This window comes from Melanerpes formicivorus, unplaced genomic scaffold (genome assembly GCF_026170545.1).
Source record: "Melanerpes formicivorus ecotype bairdi unplaced genomic scaffold, bMelFor1.0.p_v2 SCAF_8, whole genome shotgun sequence".
Lineage (NCBI taxonomy): Eukaryota > Metazoa > Chordata > Aves > Piciformes > Picidae > Melanerpes > Melanerpes formicivorus.
In genome coordinates this window covers 12,775,713-12,797,470 of record NW_027142360.1, presented here as the reverse complement: position 1 = coordinate 12,797,470, position 21,758 = coordinate 12,775,713, and the positions used below count along the sequence as shown (strand labels likewise).

Here is a 21,758-nt window from a genome sequence, read left to right as displayed (position 1 = left end):
ACCTTTGCTGCCATGTGGGTCTCCTTTCCCTACCTCTGCAGACTGACAGGCCTCACTAGCACACCATCCTTCAAATATTGGAATGCAGCTCTTGGACTTATTTCTAGCAAACTCAGTTTTGTGCCCTTCACCTTTCCAAAACAGTTTAATTTCTTTTGGTGAGCCCTACTAGCTCCTGTGCTATGATGCCTTTCACCCTTTTGAGGAAGTTGTACTTCATATCTTGCCAGCAGGCCTGTTGTGTTGTAAATCCACCCAAAGTTCTGCCTGTTACCCGAGGCTTGGAGCCAGGCATTGATTGACTGGCTCTTCCTGTTTATTTTGTCATCACTCCTCACAACTTGAGGGACAGAGAACACTACTTGTGCTCCTGATCTCTTAACCAGTCATCCCAAGGTCTTGAAGTCTCTCTTTATTGCCCTTGGATTTCATATATCTACTTTATCATTACCTACCTGAAAGATTAACAATGGATAGTAATCTGAGAAGGATCATACTAGGGAAGGAAGCTTTCTCCTTACCTCATTAACCCAGGCTCCAGGGAGGCAGCAGACTTCTTTATGAAACTGGTCCAGTCTGCATATCAGACCTTCCATCCCATTCAGAACCAAGTCACCTATGCAATGACTTGTCTTTTATTCTTTCCTGAAGAGTTTTTGATGTGGGTTGTAGACTGACTAAACCTTGGCCACTCTTCCAAGATGGTGAGCTATCATCCTTATCCTTTTACCTTGCAGAGCATTATTCCTGCTTTGCAAGGGCCTTTTGGAAGGTGGGGTAGTCACTGGGGAGACATGCATGTAGTGCCTGCTGTGCTGGGCAATAGCTCGCTGCCATTACCTGCTATCTGATAAGTTACCACGTTTAGTCACAGAGAAAGAGGGCAAGGACTTGTCCATATTGTGAGCTCCATCTGCTTCTTGGGTTTGTTTCAGGCTGGTCAGGATGTGACTCTAAGAGTCTGTCTCCATCAGTAGCAAAATTGAAGGCATGCTTACACAGGCTGTGCAGCAATTTGTGTGTGTACACACGTTTGAGGCAGTCACATGTATGAGTTTCTGCCTGTTGAACTACTGTAATCTTTTTCTTTGGTTGCTGAGAGCAGTACAGTAATCATTGCTCTGCATGCAGAGTTAAAGTCACAGTGACCAGCCTCCTGCACTGTAGGAATTTTTTTCCTAGTCCTTTAAACATTCATGTAAATCTTCTGTAATCCTTTGTAAAAATATCCATGGCTATTTTGATTTCTGGATGTCAAAATCAGCTATGCTATTCCATCAGCAGCATATTAGCTTATGCTTGAAAGTTACTGAAAATTGTACAGGCAGAAGGAAAAAGCACAAGTCATAAGAAAGGAAGAGGGTAATAATTCATCTCTTAACATTTGTGTTAAATGGGCTGGGTTTTGGCTCAGGCTTGACTCCTATGTTTAGGTGTTTACGTACAGGTGCCAGGTAACCTATGGGTCTAAGTTCCTGTACTGCCAACAAAGAGCTATGATTTGGTTCATTTGCTCACGTATGGCAGAGGTACTACAGAAGACTTGTCCTCTTTCATTGGCAAATAGAAGTGAGGAGGGCACCTTTAGTAACAGCAGGTCTACAGCACAACTAGCTCAAGGGTGCCCCTAGTCAAAGCTGTCACTGCAGTCCAGCAAGCAAGTCAGCTGACAGATACCTGTGCATTTCATTCATTTAGCTAAACATTAACTTGCTAATGTCATTTGCATTTGAACATCCAGGACATCTCCATGGGTCTACAAGATAGCATGCAAAGCTTGTAGGAGAGACATACTGAACTAGCAACTGGAACCCAAGCAACCATCTCTGTCATTCCAAATGGATCCCAAGACCTGCCAGTAGGCATATGAATGCCACAAAATACCTGTGAGGGCAACTGAACTGTGTCCCAGATATCTCACTGAGGGGGTCTGAATTGCTCTTTTATGTATAAATGCCTACACATGGGCATCTAAGTGCAGTTGGCCTTATATCCAAATATTGGCCAATTTTCTCAGCAGTTGTGTCAACCCTTACCAGTGCTAACTCTACCTCTTTCTGACTTCTCCAAATTATCTCAAAAATCACAGTATATATATGAGCCTCTGAATTCTGCAGGTGGACATAATTTCATTTAATTTTCTTACTGCCTCTGGTCTCTTCTCACAGGGCACATGACCTCTGCCAACTCACTGTCATGGCTGCCTCTCCAGGATTTTTCTTAGACACATACACCTCAACTTACTGTCTGACCCAGTTACCATTCCTTTGGTGAAGGTTTAAAATGAGATCATTTAAGCTGGTAAGGATGTGAGCAGGAACTCCATGGGAATATTTAAAGTGAATAGAAAAATGTGAGGGATTATGGACTGTTAGACAAAGACAAACCAGAAGGTTGAGCAAATGTCAGCTCAGTTCCTCTCTAGAGCCTTTATCCCCAAGGATGGCAGGAAGTTTTTGTAGCTTTCCAGACATATGTCCTCTGGGCTTCTCCAAATGCATTGTTTGTTTAACATTCTCTGGGGATCAGAGAGTGCGTGGGACAATGCTCTAATAGGAGCCTCTTCTCCCACCAAGCAATTAATGAAACTAATTTCTACTCTGGGCACTTCTCAGTCCCAAATGAGCTCTCTTGCTGAATCATCATCATCATCATAATGTCCTTGTTTTTCTGTTGCATTTGCTGGCATCTGGCATCTTCTCAACATCTAATTACTGTGCAAGATCCAATCCAACACTACCAATATCTGAGGATTTCCTTGTATCTAGATTGTCATTTCTGCTGATATCCATCCTTGATAAAAATGAGTCTTACTTTTGCTCTAGCAATTACCTCTGCCCAGCCATACTTCCTCTGCAGTTTGTCTACTTTCCATACACAGCTGGAAGTAGTTCATATTAATAAGAGTTCCATTGTAAAATACCCTCCAGCATACAGAACAGAAAACCTATTATTAATCACACAGGGAAAAATCTTCTGACTGTCTTTAAAAAACAGCAACAACAAAAGAAGACAAACCCCATCATACCAGGAATTTTAGCTAACAAGTGTGAAACTAGTGGGGTGAATCAAATGCAGTATAGGGGTGGGGAATTCCCCCAGCCAATAGCATTGAGATTATGAAGGAGAGAAAGTGGTGTAGTGATGCTATGATTGACCATTATTTTGGAGATGACTTTATGTTTTCTGCAAGCATGCAAGGGACATCAATGCAGGAGATCATTTTGTGATCCTCATCAGAATTATTTCAGATGTTAAGGAGAGGAAAATAACCCTTCTTAAATTAGAAAAAGCAGAGATGAGTCACAGGAGACTGCTGCTCAGTGTTGTCAGAGATTTAGCAGTTTACCATCACAAGCCTGGAATAACAGCTGAAGCACCAATGTAGTAGGTGTCAGGACAACATCTGCTTGCTGTTGCAGAAACAGTTGTGTTGGCTGCTGTTCCTTCAGAAGAGTTTCTCTGTGTCCCCTGAGCAGGAAGGGCAGATACACAGACCTATCTGTTGTTCAAGATTGCCTTCCTAAATCATGAGTCTTTTACTTGTGGGAGGACAGTCACCTTTTAACATCTGAGCTAAGGAACACTTAGCTTGAAACTGAGGGCCAGACTCCATAGGCATCAGAAACACATCTGTTTAGTGCTACAATCAGCAACTGTCTCATACCCTAATGCATACACATTGGAGAAGAATTAACTGCTTACTTGTGTAACACAAACAGGATTGGGGAGGGCTTAAGGATCTGCATTAGAAAAACAACCTCCTAACTAATCATCTGTATTTGGAAACAAATTTGGCTTGGAGGCTTTATATGTCCAGTTCAGAACTATTTATAGTTTAGAACCATTATACAAGACATTCTGAGGTATGCCTTCTCTTTGCCTTCTCTTCTCTAGCGGGTCAAAAGACAAACAAGAATTCTGTTGTTCATTTAGGGCACTGAAAGGTAAAGCACAGGAAAGAATTTTTCATTTGCTTTAGGCATTTGTGGTGCATGGGAACTTCTGGTGGGACTCTCAGTCAGTAAAGCATCTCATCCTGAACATTTCTGTAAGCGTGAACCTCAGTGTCCTTGCTCCATTACATAGCATGCTCTGGTAACAATGAGGGTGGCTTCTATTACTATTAGTGCTGCAAGGTCAAGAGTGAAAAGCCATTAGTAAGCTTGGGTTTGCACATTCTGGCCAGATTCAGGAGTTCCAAAGAAGGCTTTTGGAAGACAAACTTCACCATGACAGACATGTCTGTCAGGGAGAAAATGTGAATAGTCATCAGAAAACAACACTGGGAGAGAGATAGTTTGCCTGATATTTGCTAATATGTCTAGAGTGCAGAATGTTTTAGGGTAGTCAACATTTGTGAAGGACCTAAGCAGAAAATGCCTTAGTTTTCCTAAAAGATATAGGGTATAAAATAGTCTATTTTATTGTGGAAAGTTACCAAATTTTAGGTCAACATGGCTGCTAGACAGTTATAATGGAAAGCACGATTCCACAGCCAGAGTACCACCCTCAATGGTATCGTGGCAATTATGAGCTAGAGGGCACTAGCAGTCAAATTCAGACACTACTCATCTTCACATCCAGTGTAAACAAGGAATATGGAGTTGGGGGAAGGCTTGAAATAGTTCTGACTTTATAGATCACAATCATATTTAAAATATTCCCTCTTTGAAGGTAAGGAATCAAATCCAGTTTTGTCTCCCAGATAACCTCATCAAAATAAATGAGGAGGGATTTGGCAGTTGAAGACCCAGAAATGCTGCTGATGTCCACTGTTACTGCTTAAAGCCATCTTCCCCAGTTCTTTGAGGGACTGACAGGACAAGGGACTGGCAATAGTTAATAGCTGTGGATCTCCTGTGGGTAGCGGTAACCACATCCATTGGAGAGGGCAGGGTGTGCTGTGAGCTGGAGGCCTTTCAAACTGCATGGTGCTGTATATTTTGGAAATGCCTCTGAAATATGGTCATTTAGTCTCTCTTTTATGTTGTCGTGAGCTCAGCTAAAGGGCAGCTGCTTTTGAGTGTCTCCTTCCCTTCCCTCCTCCCATCCTCGGCTCAGGCGGCTTTGCCTCATGAGAAAACTGGAGAGAGGCTTTAGTGGAGTGAAAGGGGACAGAAGGAAAAAAGTTAATAATTCTCCACAGACAGTCTATCGGACATGTTAGGGAAAGAGAGTGATCTCAGCTGGGCTTCCCCTCAGTGCGTCATGCTTTTCAGCTCCTTTCATGCGAACTTCTACCCCTACCCCCCTGTCCCCATCCTGCCATTCTTTAGCCCCCCAGTCGTTCTCTCTCTTTCTCTCTCTTTCTTTTTTCCCCTCCCTCCACCTCTCCACACATTTCTATCTTTTGTTTTTATTTCCTCCCCTGCTGTTTTCCTTGATAGAAATCTCACTCATGCATTTCCCTTCCGGATTTCTATTGAGTTATTTTGTCCTCTCTTTCTCTGCGCCTTGGTCCCCTTTTCTTTCTCTGTCTCTTGTGCTGGAGTAAAACGGCTGCCTCCCTGCTGGGTCAGGATGACAGTGCCGTTAGCTTTCCCAGTGCCAGCCCTTCCCACATCTGTGCAGCTTTTGTCCCAGGGCAGAGGGGGATTTGGAATGGTCGGTTGGCAGCGCCAGGGAGACTGATGTAAAAATGAGGTCCAAAAAAGAGGGGAAAGGGAATTAGGAGGAGGGCGTGAGATGGTTTAAGAGAAGCACAAGTGAAAATAAAGTAAAGTAGTAAAGGGCACAGCTCAGGCTGTGTGTGAGTTGGGACATTCCAGCTTCAGAGGTAGGCCAGAGAAGAATGAAACAAATGAATCCTGGTATCACATTATGCTGCTAATCAATTAACCCCAATATCTGGCCCTTATGTGTGACTGGGATGGAGATGGGGCACTTCCATGAAATACTTTATCTGGGACAGTATCCAGGAGGGCACCCTTTGCACACAGGAGGGGTGTACCTGGTAGCTTCTCAGGTGTGTGCTTGCAGACTGCCTGCTCAGTCCTCAGCACTAAATTCATCAGTCCTACCCTTGTTATTTCTTCCTGCTCCACATCAGTTTTCCGTCATCCTTGGCTTCCTGTCTCTCCAGACCCACCCCGCCCCAGCTTCTCCTTCCTCTCAGGTCATACTCTTGTAACTTCTCTCCATCCTTCCTCCTAATGTTGTAGTGTTTTTTTTCCCCATTCATCAGGGAGTGTAACTCTATGCTCAGTGCAGCCAGCAGAGACACACTTTTCCACCTTGGCATGAACCTCCCATCCCTTCATTGAACCTCCCATCTGTGAACAGAAGTAATAGTTTACTTGAAGTGTTTTTTCTTACACACTGTAGGCCTTTCCTGTTTACCTGTCACTGGGATGTGGCATTGCAGAAAGTCATGGGGAATTGACTGGTTTTGAGGCAATGTGATTTTCTCCTGGAAGAGAGTATTTTTTTTTTAATCACTTGTGGGTTTTGTTTGGCTGGTTGGTTGGGTTTAGCTACTTTTCTTGCTTGTTTGTTGTGGTTTTGCTTTTTGGTATTTTTTTTTCATTAGTGTTGTTGTTTGGTTTGTTCTTTTTTGTTTGTTTGTTTTTAGCTTCTCAGGTATTATCTTTCTTCTCAACAAGGGGTCCTGCTTAGCCCTCTGTATCCTCCTTTATGCTTATGGGAGTTCAGGGGTCTTGGGTGTTGCTTCTTTTTGATAGGGAACAGTGAACACTTAATGCCAAGTGCAGAGTTGAGGATGTGCAGTGGTAAACTCAGGGTGTTGTGCATTAGAAATTGACAGTGTCTAATGAATTCGGAGAACTGTCATGATAAGTATGCAATGCCAGCTGCCCTGAAGACTGAGCATGCTACTTTTTTGACCACACCTTTCTCATGATGACAGAAGATGAAGTGAAGGAGCTGCCAGATGCCCCAGTGATATTGCATGTGTATGTTGTAAAAGCAATGTGGGAGAGACAGGCTGCTCTGATCGATTCTGACATGCTCTTGGAGTGAAAGGAGTGTAGAGGTTATGTGTAGGCCTTTGTAAGCAAGTAGTGTGAAATTCCTCAGTTTCAGGTGAGATTTGCTGTAAGCTCTTGAGGACTCTTGAATTTCAAAGTCAAAGTGTGCTAAAGAGAAATATTCATACACAGGAAGGAAAATTCCTGTAAAGTTTCACTCTTTCCCTTGCAAACTGCCCCATACCATCTGGCACCGTGCTCCAGAGAAGTGAGAGACTGCAAAGGGAAAGTTTTTTCTTGTTTCAAATGCTATCCAGATCCTGGCCTTTCCAATTCACTGTAATTCAGCAATGGAATTTGCTGCAATAAACATCTGCCTGTAGTGAGTATCAAGGACAAAAGAACCTTAGCATAGATGCAGTATTTTTTCCAACTTAACAAAAATCTTTTCAATTTTTCTTAATCTTACTTTCCTGATTATTGCTAACCAGTAGAGTACAGGATTTGCATATCAATATAAAGACTGCTGGGAATATTCCACCCTGATCTACATTCTGTATAACACTATTAAATGGAGTAGCACAGAGATGTCATTCAGGACAGAATTTTGGCTAATTTTAACTTTCTAATGACATTTTCCCTCTAGGACTAACAATAGATTTTAAGTTGCAATATATCAGGGTTTCCAGTGTACTAACATTTTCAATGCACTGTACTTATGTGAACTATTTAATTGAGCAAGGTGAAGAGTGAGAAAATAAACTCCATGAATATTCATTCCTAGTATAATTTCGAGGCAGCTACTCACTGGTGCTGAGAGTCCAGCAGTGACTATGAATTCAAAGTTTTGCTAATGCAAGAGCGCTCACAAACAAATATTACCTTGAAGTTTGGTATATTTGTGTAACTTGAGGGTTTGGTTGGCTTCTTTTACATATTTGCACCAAGAGTCTTCTTCTGGTAGTTTTAATGTTCTAGTCATGCAGACAAATGCTACATGATCTACCTGGCTATCTTTTGCAGGGCCATCTGAATTACTGGACATGACAGACAGTGAAACGTAAGTACAACGCACCTTGCCCTTCACATTGTGCCTGTTGACCTAGCAGACTTCTCTTGGTTTTCAAGTGCAAACTTTCAAATAAAAAAGCTTGCAAAATGGCACAGTTCTTCAAAAAACAGCAAGCAAATAAAACTCCCCCTAAACCCAAACAACAACCAACTCATATGTGGCTTTCTGATGTGAAAGAAATGTTTCTTTAATTCCATTAAGGACTTCTTTCCATTGCTTCCCATGCCTCCTCAATCATTCTAGAAAAACACAAATCCTGCATTGTGCTTCACTGTTTCTGCCATCAACTACTGAGGGACCAACCAGAAAAGTAAATTCCTGAAGTCAGGAGATTACTTTTCTTGCTCCACACCTTTTTTTTCAGTCCTTTCTTGATTCACCCAGGGTGCTCTGCTACAGCTGTCCCAAGTGGCTACAACCTGTGCAGTTGAAGATTTCTCTCAAGTAGCTAGAACCTATTATCATCTCTATTATAACCAAATAAATGAAAGAAACCAACCAACCAAACCCACAAACTTCATTTTCCATTTCCCAAATGTTCTACATCATGTGATATATTCAAAGCATCACAAAGACTAAGTAGGGAAAGCATGAATAGTCCTGGAAGTATATGGAATAAAATGAAAGAAAATGTTACCTTGCTTATAGGGATTAAACCTCAACCCATAGTGCCCTCCTCTTCTAACATGAAACACCACACAGGTACTGCACAAAGTGTGTGTGTGCAGCCCAGGGGTGATGGAGTCTAGATGGACTGCCTGTTTCTCTTCATCCACTAGCACGGCGCAGCCACTGAAAAAGATTGCAAGTGAACACGATAATGGAGATTGTGAGGACTTTTATAAAGGTTCCTCTACCAAGAACTCTTGAAAACTAAATTTTCAAGCTGTAATTTGCAGCATGAACTTATCTCTTGATTCCCAGATGGAAGTCATGTAGTATTTAATTCTGAATCTCTCTCTCATGCAGCAGAGGCAGATTCATTAAAGGGCTGTCTATTAATATTTCAGCTTGTCCTCTTATGGACCGAGGCTGACATTTGTTTATGCACTTCCACTTTCTGAATGGCTAGGTAGATGCAAGATTTGTCCTACTACACATATTTTTTTTGTCATTTGGTATTTTGAAGGTTATGTAATGTCCCTACTTGAACACTGGTATTAGGGACACCTTTTCAATCAATTTGAAGCATCTTCTCCTCCTCTTCCTAGGTAAATCTTGATATATTTCTTTAACCTGGGTGACAGAGTCAGTCTCAGAATGCTGTTACCGGTAGCCCCAGTCTGAATGAGGAGTTTGCAAAAATCTGTTCCCACTGCACAGCCTACCCTTTTGAAAAGTATGTGTTCAAGTTTCCCCAGTAGCACTTGCTTCATACATCCAAGAGAGCAGGAGAAAACAATCATTGTTGCTGTTTTGCCTGCTGTGAACTAAGAAAATGGCTAGTTTGCCTTTGCAGCAGATAGCAGAACTGGTGGCTTGATTGGAATATGACATTCAGTCCTTTGAATACATAAAACCAGTGCAGGTTTCTTTCCCAGCCCTTAGAAGTTCTTCATCTGCCATTTGTATGTTACAGGCTTTCTTACTGAGTTGAAGGATGTAGATGCTAAGGGAGAGAGTGCACAAGTCTGCCTCTGCCAGCAAGAGGAAACTTCACAGAAATGTAGCATCCTTCTCTGTCTGTCCTCTGTACCTCATACCTTGTAACATGCATTGGTACGATGTGTCTCACTGCTGGTTTGTGTACCTTGGTCTAGGGGTGAGACAGCATTACATAAGGCAGCCTGCCAGCGCCATCGTGCCGTCTGCCAGCTCCTGGTGGATGCGGGAGCCTCTCTGAGAAAGACAGACTCCAAGGTAACCCAGCCCTGTCAACCAGATATAACATCCTGCAGTCAAGTGAGACCAATCAGCATCTGTCCCTGCTGTTTGCATGATTGAAGCTTCCTTGTGTGTGCCAAGAGGCGCTCTTTTTAAACAAGCTATTTGTATTTACAAAAGTGTATTGATTTAAACAAGTACAAGAGACTTCAGTTCAGTCCCCAGTGTGGGTCATCTTCACATACTGAGAGACTGGCCTCAAACCATTTGGTGTATTGGGTGTGAATGAGGCATGTCCACAGCACAGCAGCATCCTCCTCTTGTGTGGTCAAAAGAGAGGCCTGTGGGCAAGGACCACCTGGGGAAGCCTTGGTTTGTGATAGCATCTGTGTGGCTTGGTTATTGTGGCTGACTTCCTTTGCGAGGGTGACTAACCATTTTCTTTTGCCCTTGCCTGTCCTTATGCTCACTGGTGTGACACTAACCACAGCTCTCTCTTGGTGTATTCTTGGCTGAGAAAGAAGTCTGGGCAAAATTAAATCCTAGGAATATCCTGTCAATACAAGACTCTGATAGCATAGGAAACATATTCCAGAGCTGCACCCTTGGCATTTCTGATGATAAGCATTCTGTGGTCAGTAGCTGAGACATGGCTGGACCTCTGGGTTCCAGAGTCAGAAGCAGCCTTACTGCAGCAATTAAAAGACAATTAAAAAATATTTCCTATGACTTTATGCCATCTGAGGTAGCCTATAATAGGGAGAGAGATCATCTGTTTTTCAGATGAGACTGCTGCACGTTGCAAAAGGTAATTTCTGCAGTAGCTAAGCATTCAGACAAGTGGCCCAGAAATCCATGGAGTAAGAGTGCTTTTATGGAGATAGATTAATGTGATTCTAATATTTTTTTCATAGTTTAGGATCAACACTTGTGATCAAATCTAACAGTATTCATAAGGTAAATCAGATAACGGAGTAGCAAATTTATGCACTGGAAAAAAAAGTTGTACTTGAGCTGGAATGAGGCACATTGAACTTATCTTAAATGTTGGGCATCTCTCTGCACATCCTGAGCAAAGTGTGGAGTTTCTGAAGTGCACTTTTCAAATGTTAGCTGTAGTACTGTGCATCGTATTCATTTACACAGGGCTTGTAGTCCTAGAATGAAAAATTAGTTCCCTTCCAGCATGTGAGCTCTTCTTTGTGGTGTATCAACTAGCGTGTCCTTGCAGAACTGCATGATTTATCCTAACCCACACAAGGACTTTGGAAATCTTTGGAATGTCATGACTCTGATAGGAAAACTTAATGCCAGTTCATGCAACAAGTAGCTAAATGATCCAAATTTGGTTCCATCCTTCCTTTAGGAATTTTTCTGGGTTGTGCATTCATCTATTCTTCCAAATATGCTAGCACAAGACCTTCTTTTCATGTTTCTCTATTATAGGGTAAGACCCCTCGTGACAGGGCACAGCAAGCTGGTGATCCAGATCTGGCCTCCTACCTGGAAAGTCGACAAAACTACCAAATGGTTTCCCACGAGGATCTGGAGACAGCAGTCTGATGTCTGAACACCTCAAAGAGGATCCTTGAAAATCACAAGGCTGCAGCTGAAGCACTCAGGCATCGTATGAGGAAGAAGCTGATGGAATCAATGTGTCTCTCACTCTCATGGGAAATACCTGAGGACATACCACCAGTTTCTAAGGGCTAATGAGTCTTGCCACGGAACAATTAAGTTCCATAATTTAGCCCGTGAAGGACGAGGCAGGACACTCAAAGGTCTGTGGAATCCATGGGCCAGGAAAATTTACCTTTATTGCTTCCAGCAAGTAGCATGAACTTCTCCTATGTTCATCTGTACAATTTATTAAAAAAAAAAAAAGGAAAGAGAAAAGAGGGTGTGGGGGAACCAAATTAACTGGGACAGTAACACACCCAACCAGGCCCTCCTTCATTCCTACAGATTTCTGCATTTCTTTTATTCTTCTATTCCCCTCACTTCTCATCAATTAAATAGTACCTTTTATCTCTGTGTTAAGTCTTCACAAATGGTCAGGCAGTAGCAAAAAATCTGAGGAGCTCTGGATGCCCTTAGGAAAAACTCACCATTTTTAGTGGCCACCATTCTCTCCCTTGGCATCCTCTCGGAAGCTGCATTCTCAGTGCTCAACCACCAGGGAGTTTTCCCACTTTTAGAGAGGACTCTGCCTTGTTTCCCAGGGTGTAGGGCAAAGTTCGATTTACAGTTGTTACAAAGTCTAATCTCCTCATTGCTTCTGAGTATACAGTTATGTTGTGCTCATGAGACAGCCAGGAGGGTTACATGGGATGCCATGTTGTGTGGTGAGCAGAAAGTTACTGGTGAGGCTTCTCATGCCACCATTGTGTTGTGTGATGACTGACTCAATTCTGCTCAAGTTTCAGGCCTGCCTAGAAGCTAAGAGCTATTTTTTTACATTTGAAATGACTGACTTAAAGACCCAGTCTCCTTCAAGTTACAGCCAGAAGTAGACCTAGGATATCAGCAGAAGCCAGAAGGAGACCTAGAATATCAGCAGTCAGCCTAAGCTTGCTGCTTGCTGCAACAAGTAAGTGTTGCCCCGGTTTCATTGGGAAATGGAAAACCTTCTTTATCTGAAGGTGTAAACAAGGACAAGGGGCAATGGGTACAAATTAGAACACAAGGTTTCACTTAGACTTAAGGAGAAACTTCTTTACTGTGAGGGTGATGAAGCACTGGAACAGTCTGCCCAGAGAGGTTGTGGAGTCTCCCTCTCTGGAAACTTTCAAAACCTGCCTGAATGACATTCCTGTGCAGTCTGATCTAGGTGTACCTGTGTTAGCAGGGGGTTTGGGCTAGATTATTTGCAGAGGTCCCTTCCAACCACTACCATTCTGTGATTCTGTGATTTGATTTCCCCAAGTAATAAAGTTTCAGAGAGGCTATCCCACTGGGAAGAACGAATGGCAGCTCTTTATCTTGCTACCCCACTATAGGCTCAGAAATGTAAAGTTGCTTAGCCACTGTAAAGGCCAGCCCTGTCTTATGTACTCATCTGTTCTCTGTCTTACCTCAAAGATCATTACCACAAAAGAAGAGAAAGCAAATGTATACACACGGGCATACCTGCACAAAACGTTCACTTTCAGATTTTCAAGCACTACTCAGATGCCAGAAACAGCAGAGCTTCCACTTTGGCTTTGTCTAACCGGTTCCCGTGAAGATGCTCACGGCTCACTTTTGGCATAATTCTTGCAACAGATTTTTGACTTTTGCTTTATTGTCTGTTTTGAAAGATCCACTGGTGTTTCCACATGCCTTGCTAAGTGTAGGTCTCTGGTAGGTGGTGATCATTTGGATCATATGCAGTTTGGAAAAAGTGAAAATAACTCAGGTCATTATTCAGAGAAGATTTTTTTTTCCCCTCCTTGCTAGAAGTTGTGGAAATGAAATTGATGCAATTATTTTCCTTTTATTTCCTCCTTTCTTCTTCTTTTGTTTGGTTTTTTTTTCCAACTGAGAATGATCGTTGTGCCAGAGAGAGAGAGGAGCTGAAATCTATATTTATTTGGGGGTTTTCCTGTTTTCAGAGGTTTATTTGATATGAGCAGAGTATTTCTTTAGTATTTCTTCCTCTGGAAGGAAACTCTATATATATTTGTAATTTATAGATTACCGGCGACATGAAATGTATTTTGTCTTATTTTCTGTCTTTACCTTTCTTGTTTAAAAAAATAAAATAAAATATGAAAGCCAAATTCCTTCCCTTGATAGCTGCCCAGGGGCTTGTGCTGAAGGCCAGTATGTGTATATATTAGAATGGAATTTGGCAACTTGTTAAAATAAAAACCAAATCAACGAGTATAATTTTTGTGTACGTGAAATTTCCGCAGGGAAGATCCTCACGCTGCGGTTTCGTGGTAAGCCTTGCATCATTTCCCTGCTGTGAGGAAGACATTACTGTAATATTTATATACATTGGATGAAAATACAAATTATATCAGTATCAGGTTTATGTTGGGGTTTTGCTTTTGGTTTGCTTTATTTTACTGATAGGAGAAACGGAAGACACTCAATGACACCAGGGGCTTGATTTTGTCTTGTGCCGAGGCCACACCTGTACCAGAGCAGAAGTTTGTCAGCAGCTTTAGTCCCATGAAGCAGGCAGAGTAGTAAAGCCTTGCTTTAATCACAGGTAGCTTCCAGAGGCCACATACAAATTATGTTAAGGGAGCTGGATCTGGTCCCTCTCTGTGGTCCTCCTTTCAGTGAGACATTCCTTGTGCCCAGAGGGTGGTTACAGCAGGGACTGGCTCTGGAGCTGTTTGGCAGGATGGGCAGATTTCCTGAGCTCCTTTGTGCCTTTCAGGCTGCTCAAAGAAGCTTAGAGAACACAAGAGAGTCTGGATTGCCTTTTTCCCTGGCAGCTGGAGTACGATGCTATGATCAGAGTGAGCCTGTTGTGCCTCTGGAAAGCTGCCCGTGCTGTGCGCTCAGTAGGAGGCAGTTAGGATACGATGAAAATAAACCCCAACACTGAAGACAGGACAGGAAGTGGCTTTATACAGTGCCTTTAATATTTAAGGTGTCCCAAAGCACTGCATGTGTAATACATTAGATACTGGCCATGTATTGTTCTTGTAGGTAAAAGAGGATGCATATTGGTTTCTGCAATAGCTCATACATGACCAGGGATATGAGAAGTTGGTTCACTGAGGGAAGACGTTTGAGGCCAGGATTTTGCAAGATTATTCCTTACTCCTTTTCAAGAGCAATGGTATTCTTGATTTTGAACAGCCACCAGAAGCAGGCAGACACTTAGCAGTTAAAGGTGACATGTACATATTGAAACTCTTGAGCACTTGGGATCTAGCTTAGTGCAGTATTATGCCTGCACTGTGAAGGGCCCAAATTCTACTCTGCAGCTGGAAATCTACTTAAATTACATGTAATATATCTTGATTTGCTAAAAGTGGCTGTTCAGTGGCTGTGTCTATTTATGTGTGTATATTACTATGTATATGTACATTGATAGTTATCAGTATACATATATATAGATTTGCACACTAACTGTGCCATTTGAATAACAAAGTACCTAGGGATGCTCAGCTACTGAGACTGCTGGACGGACAATATACCATTTTCCATTTCAATTTAGTATTAAAGGGGACCCTTTTCAGTAGAACTGAGGAGTTCCTTAATGGTTCCATTGTACTGGACTTACTATTTCATTTTGGAGTCAAATGGAGGAAAAGAAAGTATTTATAATGTTGACAAAATAAACATACTTTTGTTATTTAATAGTATCAGTTACTCTTATTATTTCATGTTTTAATGATAGAGGTATATTTATGTGTTATCCAAGACATGATGATGTTGCACATTTCTCACGGATTATAGTGTTCCTCAGTATTGTGTGATGTGAGGCTGAATGACTCATGTATGACACGAGTTCAAGGCAAATTTTGACCATTACAAAGCAAGCCTCCAACTCCAGCGACTCTTTCACCACTTGAAATAATGGCTTGTCTGTGGTTTAGCATTTTAGGACGGCTGTAGATGTTTCTGCTGACAACTCATTCTTGCTTTTCCCCAGCAGCCATAGAATTTCTCTGTCTCAACTCAGGGTGCCATAGCCTGGATTTGGATTGCATGAGATGTTCCCTGCTACATGAGGATCATCATACAGGAGCACCATAGACATAAAGAAAATGGAACAAAATTGATGATTTTGGTTGGTTGGTTGGTTAGTTGGGGTTTTTTTGCCATTCCCAGCTGTATTTGCAGAGCTGCTCCTGTTGTGAGTGAACAGATGGGGCACATAGTTTTTCTGGTAGCATGGCCATGGAATGTTGGTTTCACTACTATTTTATAGCCTCTTTTGCTCATTTTTGTCTTTGCCTTTGCTGGGACAGTAACATGCATGGTAATGAAAGTCATTAATACACAACCTCACGTAGAAGGTGGCTATTTTCCTTTCAGCCATCACAGGTGCTTATGTGTTGACCCTTCCATATACCAAAAGCATGCTGCACTGACCTGACTCTGAGCAAAAGCTATGAAATGGGCAAGGTACATATGTAGCCTTATGCTCGCCAGGAGTTGAATAGTGCTCAAGAAATGTGTGGACATGTTTGGAATTTGGATGCCTTGAAAACACTCCAAGGACAATTCTGTCCTTGCAGTCCATGTTCTTCAAGAAGAAAACAGTACCTTGTGTTCATCCATTTGAGGGCTATCATTTTCTTTCCCCCACTTTTTGCTTCTTTTGCACCAGAGTAACATCCATGAAGAAGTATTTTCTAAGTATGGTGTTTATGCTTGTTGTAAGTAACATTTCTATCTCCACTATACCTTTTCCATTCATCAGACAGTAATTCCTATACATACCTTGCTGAATCCAAGCCAAAGATGTATTTGGTTACTAGCTTCCTAATTAATGCAAAGCATCAACTGTGAGTATCTTCGGTCACTTCAGCAGTCCTGGAAACAACTTATCATCTACCTGTGCCTTTCTGGCTACCTGTGAAGCCATAGGACACAGTATTACAAGTGTTTACTGTGGTACTCGTCCTACTTTGCTTTCTTAACAAACATGTGGACAACTATTTTACTTAACAGTGGATAGCTACAGCTTTAAAATACCACGTGCTGCCTGCCAAGATATGATTGCATTAACAGCTCAGTAATATGCTAAATGTGACATGCTAACATATTGGTGAATTTTATGTGGAGGATCTGTCTCTAGAATTGGTGTTTTAACTGCCTTTAGATTAAAAGGGCAGGATGCAGCTTGTGGCTGCACTGTGGAAATACCTTGAGAGGATGTGTAACACAGCACTGCATCTGTCTATTGCAGTAGACAGAATATATTAGGGGAGTTAGGATGTCTCAACCTTTGTTGAGGAGTTATCATACAGACAGATTGCAACAGCTTGGCACTTGGCTCGGGCTGCCCAAAACCACACTTGGGTGGTTTCTCACTTCTGATTTTATATAAAAACTGGCTTGGGAGGGATTGTCTACTCAGCAGTCAAAGCAGTGATGATGGGTAAGCATACTCCAGGTTGTGCCTCAGCACCACACTTCTCAAGACTGCCTTCCTGAGATCCTCTGCAGGTACCAAAGCTCAGGGGCCTTTTCCTCCTCAGCATGTTTCCAGCATTGCTGCCCACGGCAGTGTCTACAGGATGGCATTCTCTGGGCACTGGAGCAACACCTCCTTCCTTGGCCAAAGGATTTCCTGGCCCACCTATGGTGCCATTCCTGCAGATGGGGAAAATTCCCTCCCTCCAGCCTTGATCATACCAGTAAATTCATTACCTTTGACTTCAGTGATTAGGCAGGCTTAGAGATGAATAACTGTACTGTATTCAGCCATCAGAGTACATCTCTTCTCCTGCCTTATTTATAAGGTGCCACATTCCAGTTTCAGATACAGTTTCTTCCTTTGCAGACTGCTTTATACATGTATAAAAGACAATCTATCCTATGCATTACACGTGTCTACTTACCCAGAGAGAAGGAAAGTCAGGCAGATCATCTGAAAACCCCCTCATTCTGATATAGCATGTGACGACTTCTAAAGTCTAAGAATGCCCTGCAACAAAAGCATTTAACTTAGTGTAAACACATGTATAATTCAGGAAACAATTTGATGCTTAGCCTTTAAAAAACAGTCAACTTATGCTCCTGGACACCCAACATGGAAGAGAATTTGGGAATCTAAGGCAGCAGTGATTCTCTTGACAGACCTGTACAAGAAGTTGAATATCCCAGAAAGACTGACTTCTCTAGAAACTTGTTTCTATTATTTTGATCTCATCTACTTGAAACAGAACCCTGATTTGGAAATGCTGTTTTAGAGTTCACCAATATGTTAACAGCTCCAGCATTCATATGCAAAAGCTGTAGCATTTTGACATGAAAAAAAAAAAGAAAGCCCTACTTCTTTTAGCAATATAATACTGCGTAGGTAATTACTTCATCTAGAGCCTGTCTGCTTCTGCTGGCAAAGTGTAACACCTGGCTCTTCAATTAGTCCCTGTCTAGGAGGCTGCTTGATGTGCAACCCACCACTCAGTGAAGTGTGCGTGGTGGCAATCCAGTGCTCCGTTATGACAAGTGCTGCAGCAATTATCTAACTACTAATGTATGATCCACAGCAGCAATTAATTTCTTAGGGTTACACTTTAATGAGAAAAATGGTCTTCTGGTTCCAGCTGCCTTAATGACCTTCAATTATCACTTTTTCCTCAGCCTGTTGCCAAGAAGGAGGGAGAAGGAAGTCTCTTTTCCTACACCTATTCAGGAATCCAGATTGTGTCTAGGAACTGTAGGAAGCAGGTACAGAGAAGCAGTTCAAGAAGCTTTTGAGCCTGACGCAACAGATCTGAGCAATTTCTGCTTGGTTAATCAGGCTTTAATAGATATTCATACTTTCCTAGTACTTTTGGGTTTGTTTTTGGTTTTGGGGTTTTTTGCCCTGTATGACAGTCACATAGAAAATGAGAGAAAGCAAAATTAGAAAAGCAAAGCTAAGCTGGCCCCTGGTAATGGGGACCCTACTGAATGGTTTCCATAAGCTTTGCTATTTTCTGAGTGGGAAGTTTCAATGCTAGCTATTGAATATCACTGCAATGAGTAATTATCTACCATAATTATATGTATCTGTCTGCTTTTATTAAAGTGAGATGGATGTAATTTCTTTTCTAAGCTCTTTTCTGCTAGTATTTGTGTCATCCAGCTGCAGGGATTCTCCTGTTCATGCCCTGGCAGGAATCGCCGCACAAACTGGTGTGGCACATCCTCCTATCTGCGTATCTGGAGGCTTCATAAAGTGAGACATGAGCCCAAAATTATGCAATGACACTTCTCCCTATTCCTTATTCACACTGGATTCTTTCCTTCTAAATTAATAGAAACAATGCCACATAAAAAATATTATTGCTATAGGCCTCAAAGTGAATAGCTATCTTTCCCATTCCCTGCTTCAGCCTTTTTCCCAAAATCAGGGGTTTTGCCTTGATCAGAATGGGAAAATTGGTCTTGATGTTCCTGGTTGTTTTTTGGTTTTGGCTTTGTTTTTCTCCATAGGAAATGGATGCAGTTGCAAGTTGTTTTCTCCTGTGGTCTTGCCATTAGTATAATAATGCCCTTATTTCCATGGTTTGTAAGATCAATATATTTATTTCAAAGCTAAGGAGAAAGTGAGTTTACTAGTAGCTAATGGCAGGGAGGAAATGGACTGTTATTTTGAATAATCTTCAGTGCTCTTTGCTTTTCCTTCCCCCCTCCCCCCCCCCTTTTTAGTTTTTCCCCCTTCTTTTCTATTTTCATTTTCTTCTATCCTTTTCAGACCTTCATTACTGATGTCTTTGGTCTTTCATCACCTCTTATTTCCTTAGTTTGTGCTACCTTAATATTTGACTGGAAAGGTCAAAATCTTGGTCATGGGCTTGCCTCTGGGACACATCTGCTTGACCACTTACAGATAGCTGGATCTCCTCTGCCCATGCCCAGACATGTTAAAATTCTGCTGTATGATGAATGAGTCAGATCTATAGCACTAAAGGCACTTCTGAGGGCAGTCATAATGTCTCAGGATTAAGCAGAAGAGAAGCATGATGAACTAAGGTATTTCACACCTGAGGGATTGTGATTTAGACTTTTTTTAGACTGAGTTTTAATATCAATAGGAAAAACAACCACACATTTTGGGGGGGTGGAAGCTCTTCTCATGTTCCTTCCCTTTGTGATTTTTCTTGTAACCAATCTTTACCGAGTAATGTGATTGTGATTGTGTGCTTGATGGTGTATGCACAAGCAGTGTCAGCTGCTTCCAAGTGGTGAGTGAGTGTGCTAGTCTCTCATGTGAAATGGTTGGCCCTGCTACTGTACAGTTTTCTGCTCAGCATGCATCTCAGAAAAATCACAGGGCAATGGCAGAGGCTTATCAGGTTTTTGTTCCGTTTACATGTCACTACGGAGTGATTCTCCTCCATCTGCCTCCTTTGATCACACCACAGCTTTGGGAGGAAAAAAAGTGACTGAGCCTTCAAAGCACTAAGCAGCTCTTGAGAGCTTTGTCTCTCTAGCTTACTGCTGCACCTACAGATCTGGGGAAAGGAAAAAGGGGATATGCCTTATGTGTAGAAAGATCCTTCTTTTGCTTTATGAGCAAAAATAACAACTCTTTGGAGGCTGCGTATTCTGGGCGCCTCACCATGTGCCAGGCAAGTGCAAAATACATATGAGTATCAATAAGCCTCTAGGAGCTGCCTCACTTTCTTGACAACTCTTTCAAGAGCTTTTTGTTTCTTGTCCCGGTTCAGGGGCAAAGAGCAGCTCCAGGATGGGGATTCCTGCCTATTGCCCCTCAGACCAGCCAGTGTGGGGCTGCTCTTTGTAATGGCTGCCCTCTAGCTGCCCTCACACCATGGGCTGCATGTACTCTACAGAGAGAGTGATTGCCCATTGGAATGTGCTGCCCGGGGAGGTGGTGGAGTCACCATCATTGGAGGTGCTCAGGAGGAGACTTGACGGGATGCTTGGCACCATGGTTTAGCTGTTGAGGTGGGTTGGATTGGTTGATGGGTTGGACGCGATGATCTTGAAGGTCTCTTCCGGTCTGGTCTGGTCTGGTCTGGTCTATTCTATTCTATTCTATTCTATTCTATTCTATTCTATTCTATTCTATTCTATTCTATTCTATTCTATTCTATTCTATTCTATTCTCTGTGTCCTGTAAATCTATAAAAAAATGAAATATCAAAGGGTTAAAATTCCTTTCCAGATGGACTTGGGAGCTGGCAGCCTTGGCAGAGTGCAGTGAACTGAGGAGGAGAACATGAAATATAACTGCCAATATTTCTTTGTAGAAATCTCCACAAGGTGAAACATGCTTTTATAGTGGGAGATGAAGGTTATGTTTTTCTGCCCATATTATTTTGTACTGTAAACCCTATGCCAGTTACTCTGGATGCAGCTGGCTTTTTGGAAGAAGGAAGCTTTTCAAAGGTTTTGGAAAGTCTAGCTGATGATAAAGCTGAGGACTCACGTTCTGCATCTCCCACATAAACCCACTGGCAGTCCGTGGAGGTTTCAGTGTCCTCTCTGAGTCAGTGAGCAGAATATTTTGCTACAAAATACAGGCCTGCCTTTGTGCCACTGTTATTGCTACCTTGCTTCTGTACAGCTTTTAAACCAGCTCTAGCTCTGTAGCCTTACACTAGGAAAACCCGAGATGCATTGTGGGGAAATGTAATTCCCCTGTGGACACAAGTACTCATCAAGCTGCAAGTGTGTGCTAATGAAAATACATAGTAAATAAGGCCTGAACCTGGTTTATGAGTCTGTCACTACTAACTCAGTGGGGATTTATTCTAAGCAAGATCTGACCTGTTGTTTTATTGTAAAATATAATCATTCTGCAAAAAAATGAGCACTCTTTTTAATGATTTGCTTCTATGAAGACAGCTTGCAAGTCTGTGCCAAATGATTGTGTCACAGGATAGGGAAAGCACTTGCTGCATGTTATAATTCATCAGCACATCTCTCTGGAGGTATTCTGGTCAGTGACAAAGAAGGAGGTAGCAAATCAAAGGGTTGAGACTTTATTCCTTCTGCTGTCATTGTGTTGCTTTGGGTAAATCATTTAACCTTCCTATTCCCCAGTTTCCTTATCTGTAAACTGGGGATACTATCATCTGCACATGCACACACCAGGTAAGGCACTTTATCTTGCGAGGCCAAAATCTGCTTTGCATTGACTATTTATGATTTTTTAGTTGTGCCTTGTAATGCTGCTCCCATATAGTATCCTGCTTCTTTTGGAATCAATTTTTTTTTAAGTGGGAGCAGCCCTGTCTCATAGTTTTTAGTTTAGATGGCTTAAGTTGAGATAGTAAAGAGTACGGTAGGATGACAGG

At 42.0% G+C, this 21,758-nt stretch overlaps 1 protein-coding gene across 7 annotated transcripts in view; it reads left to right on the top strand.

The window, feature by feature from the left end:
* DGKI (diacylglycerol kinase iota) overlaps positions 1–15,097 on the top strand; it is a 207,621-nt gene extending 192,524 nt beyond the window's left edge. For all 7 annotated transcript variants that reach the window (XM_068142168.1, XM_068142174.1, XM_068142173.1 and 4 more), the window contains 3 exons: positions 7,953–7,989; positions 9,762–9,861; positions 11,272–15,097. In XM_068142168.1, the coding sequence (XP_067998269.1) occupies positions 7,953–7,989; positions 9,762–9,861; positions 11,272–11,388 (254 nt within the window). In that variant the 3' untranslated portion in view covers positions 11,389–15,097. The remainder of the gene's footprint in view (positions 1–7,952; positions 7,990–9,761; positions 9,862–11,271) is intronic.
* The last annotated feature ends 6,661 nt before the right edge of the window (positions 15,098–21,758 follow it).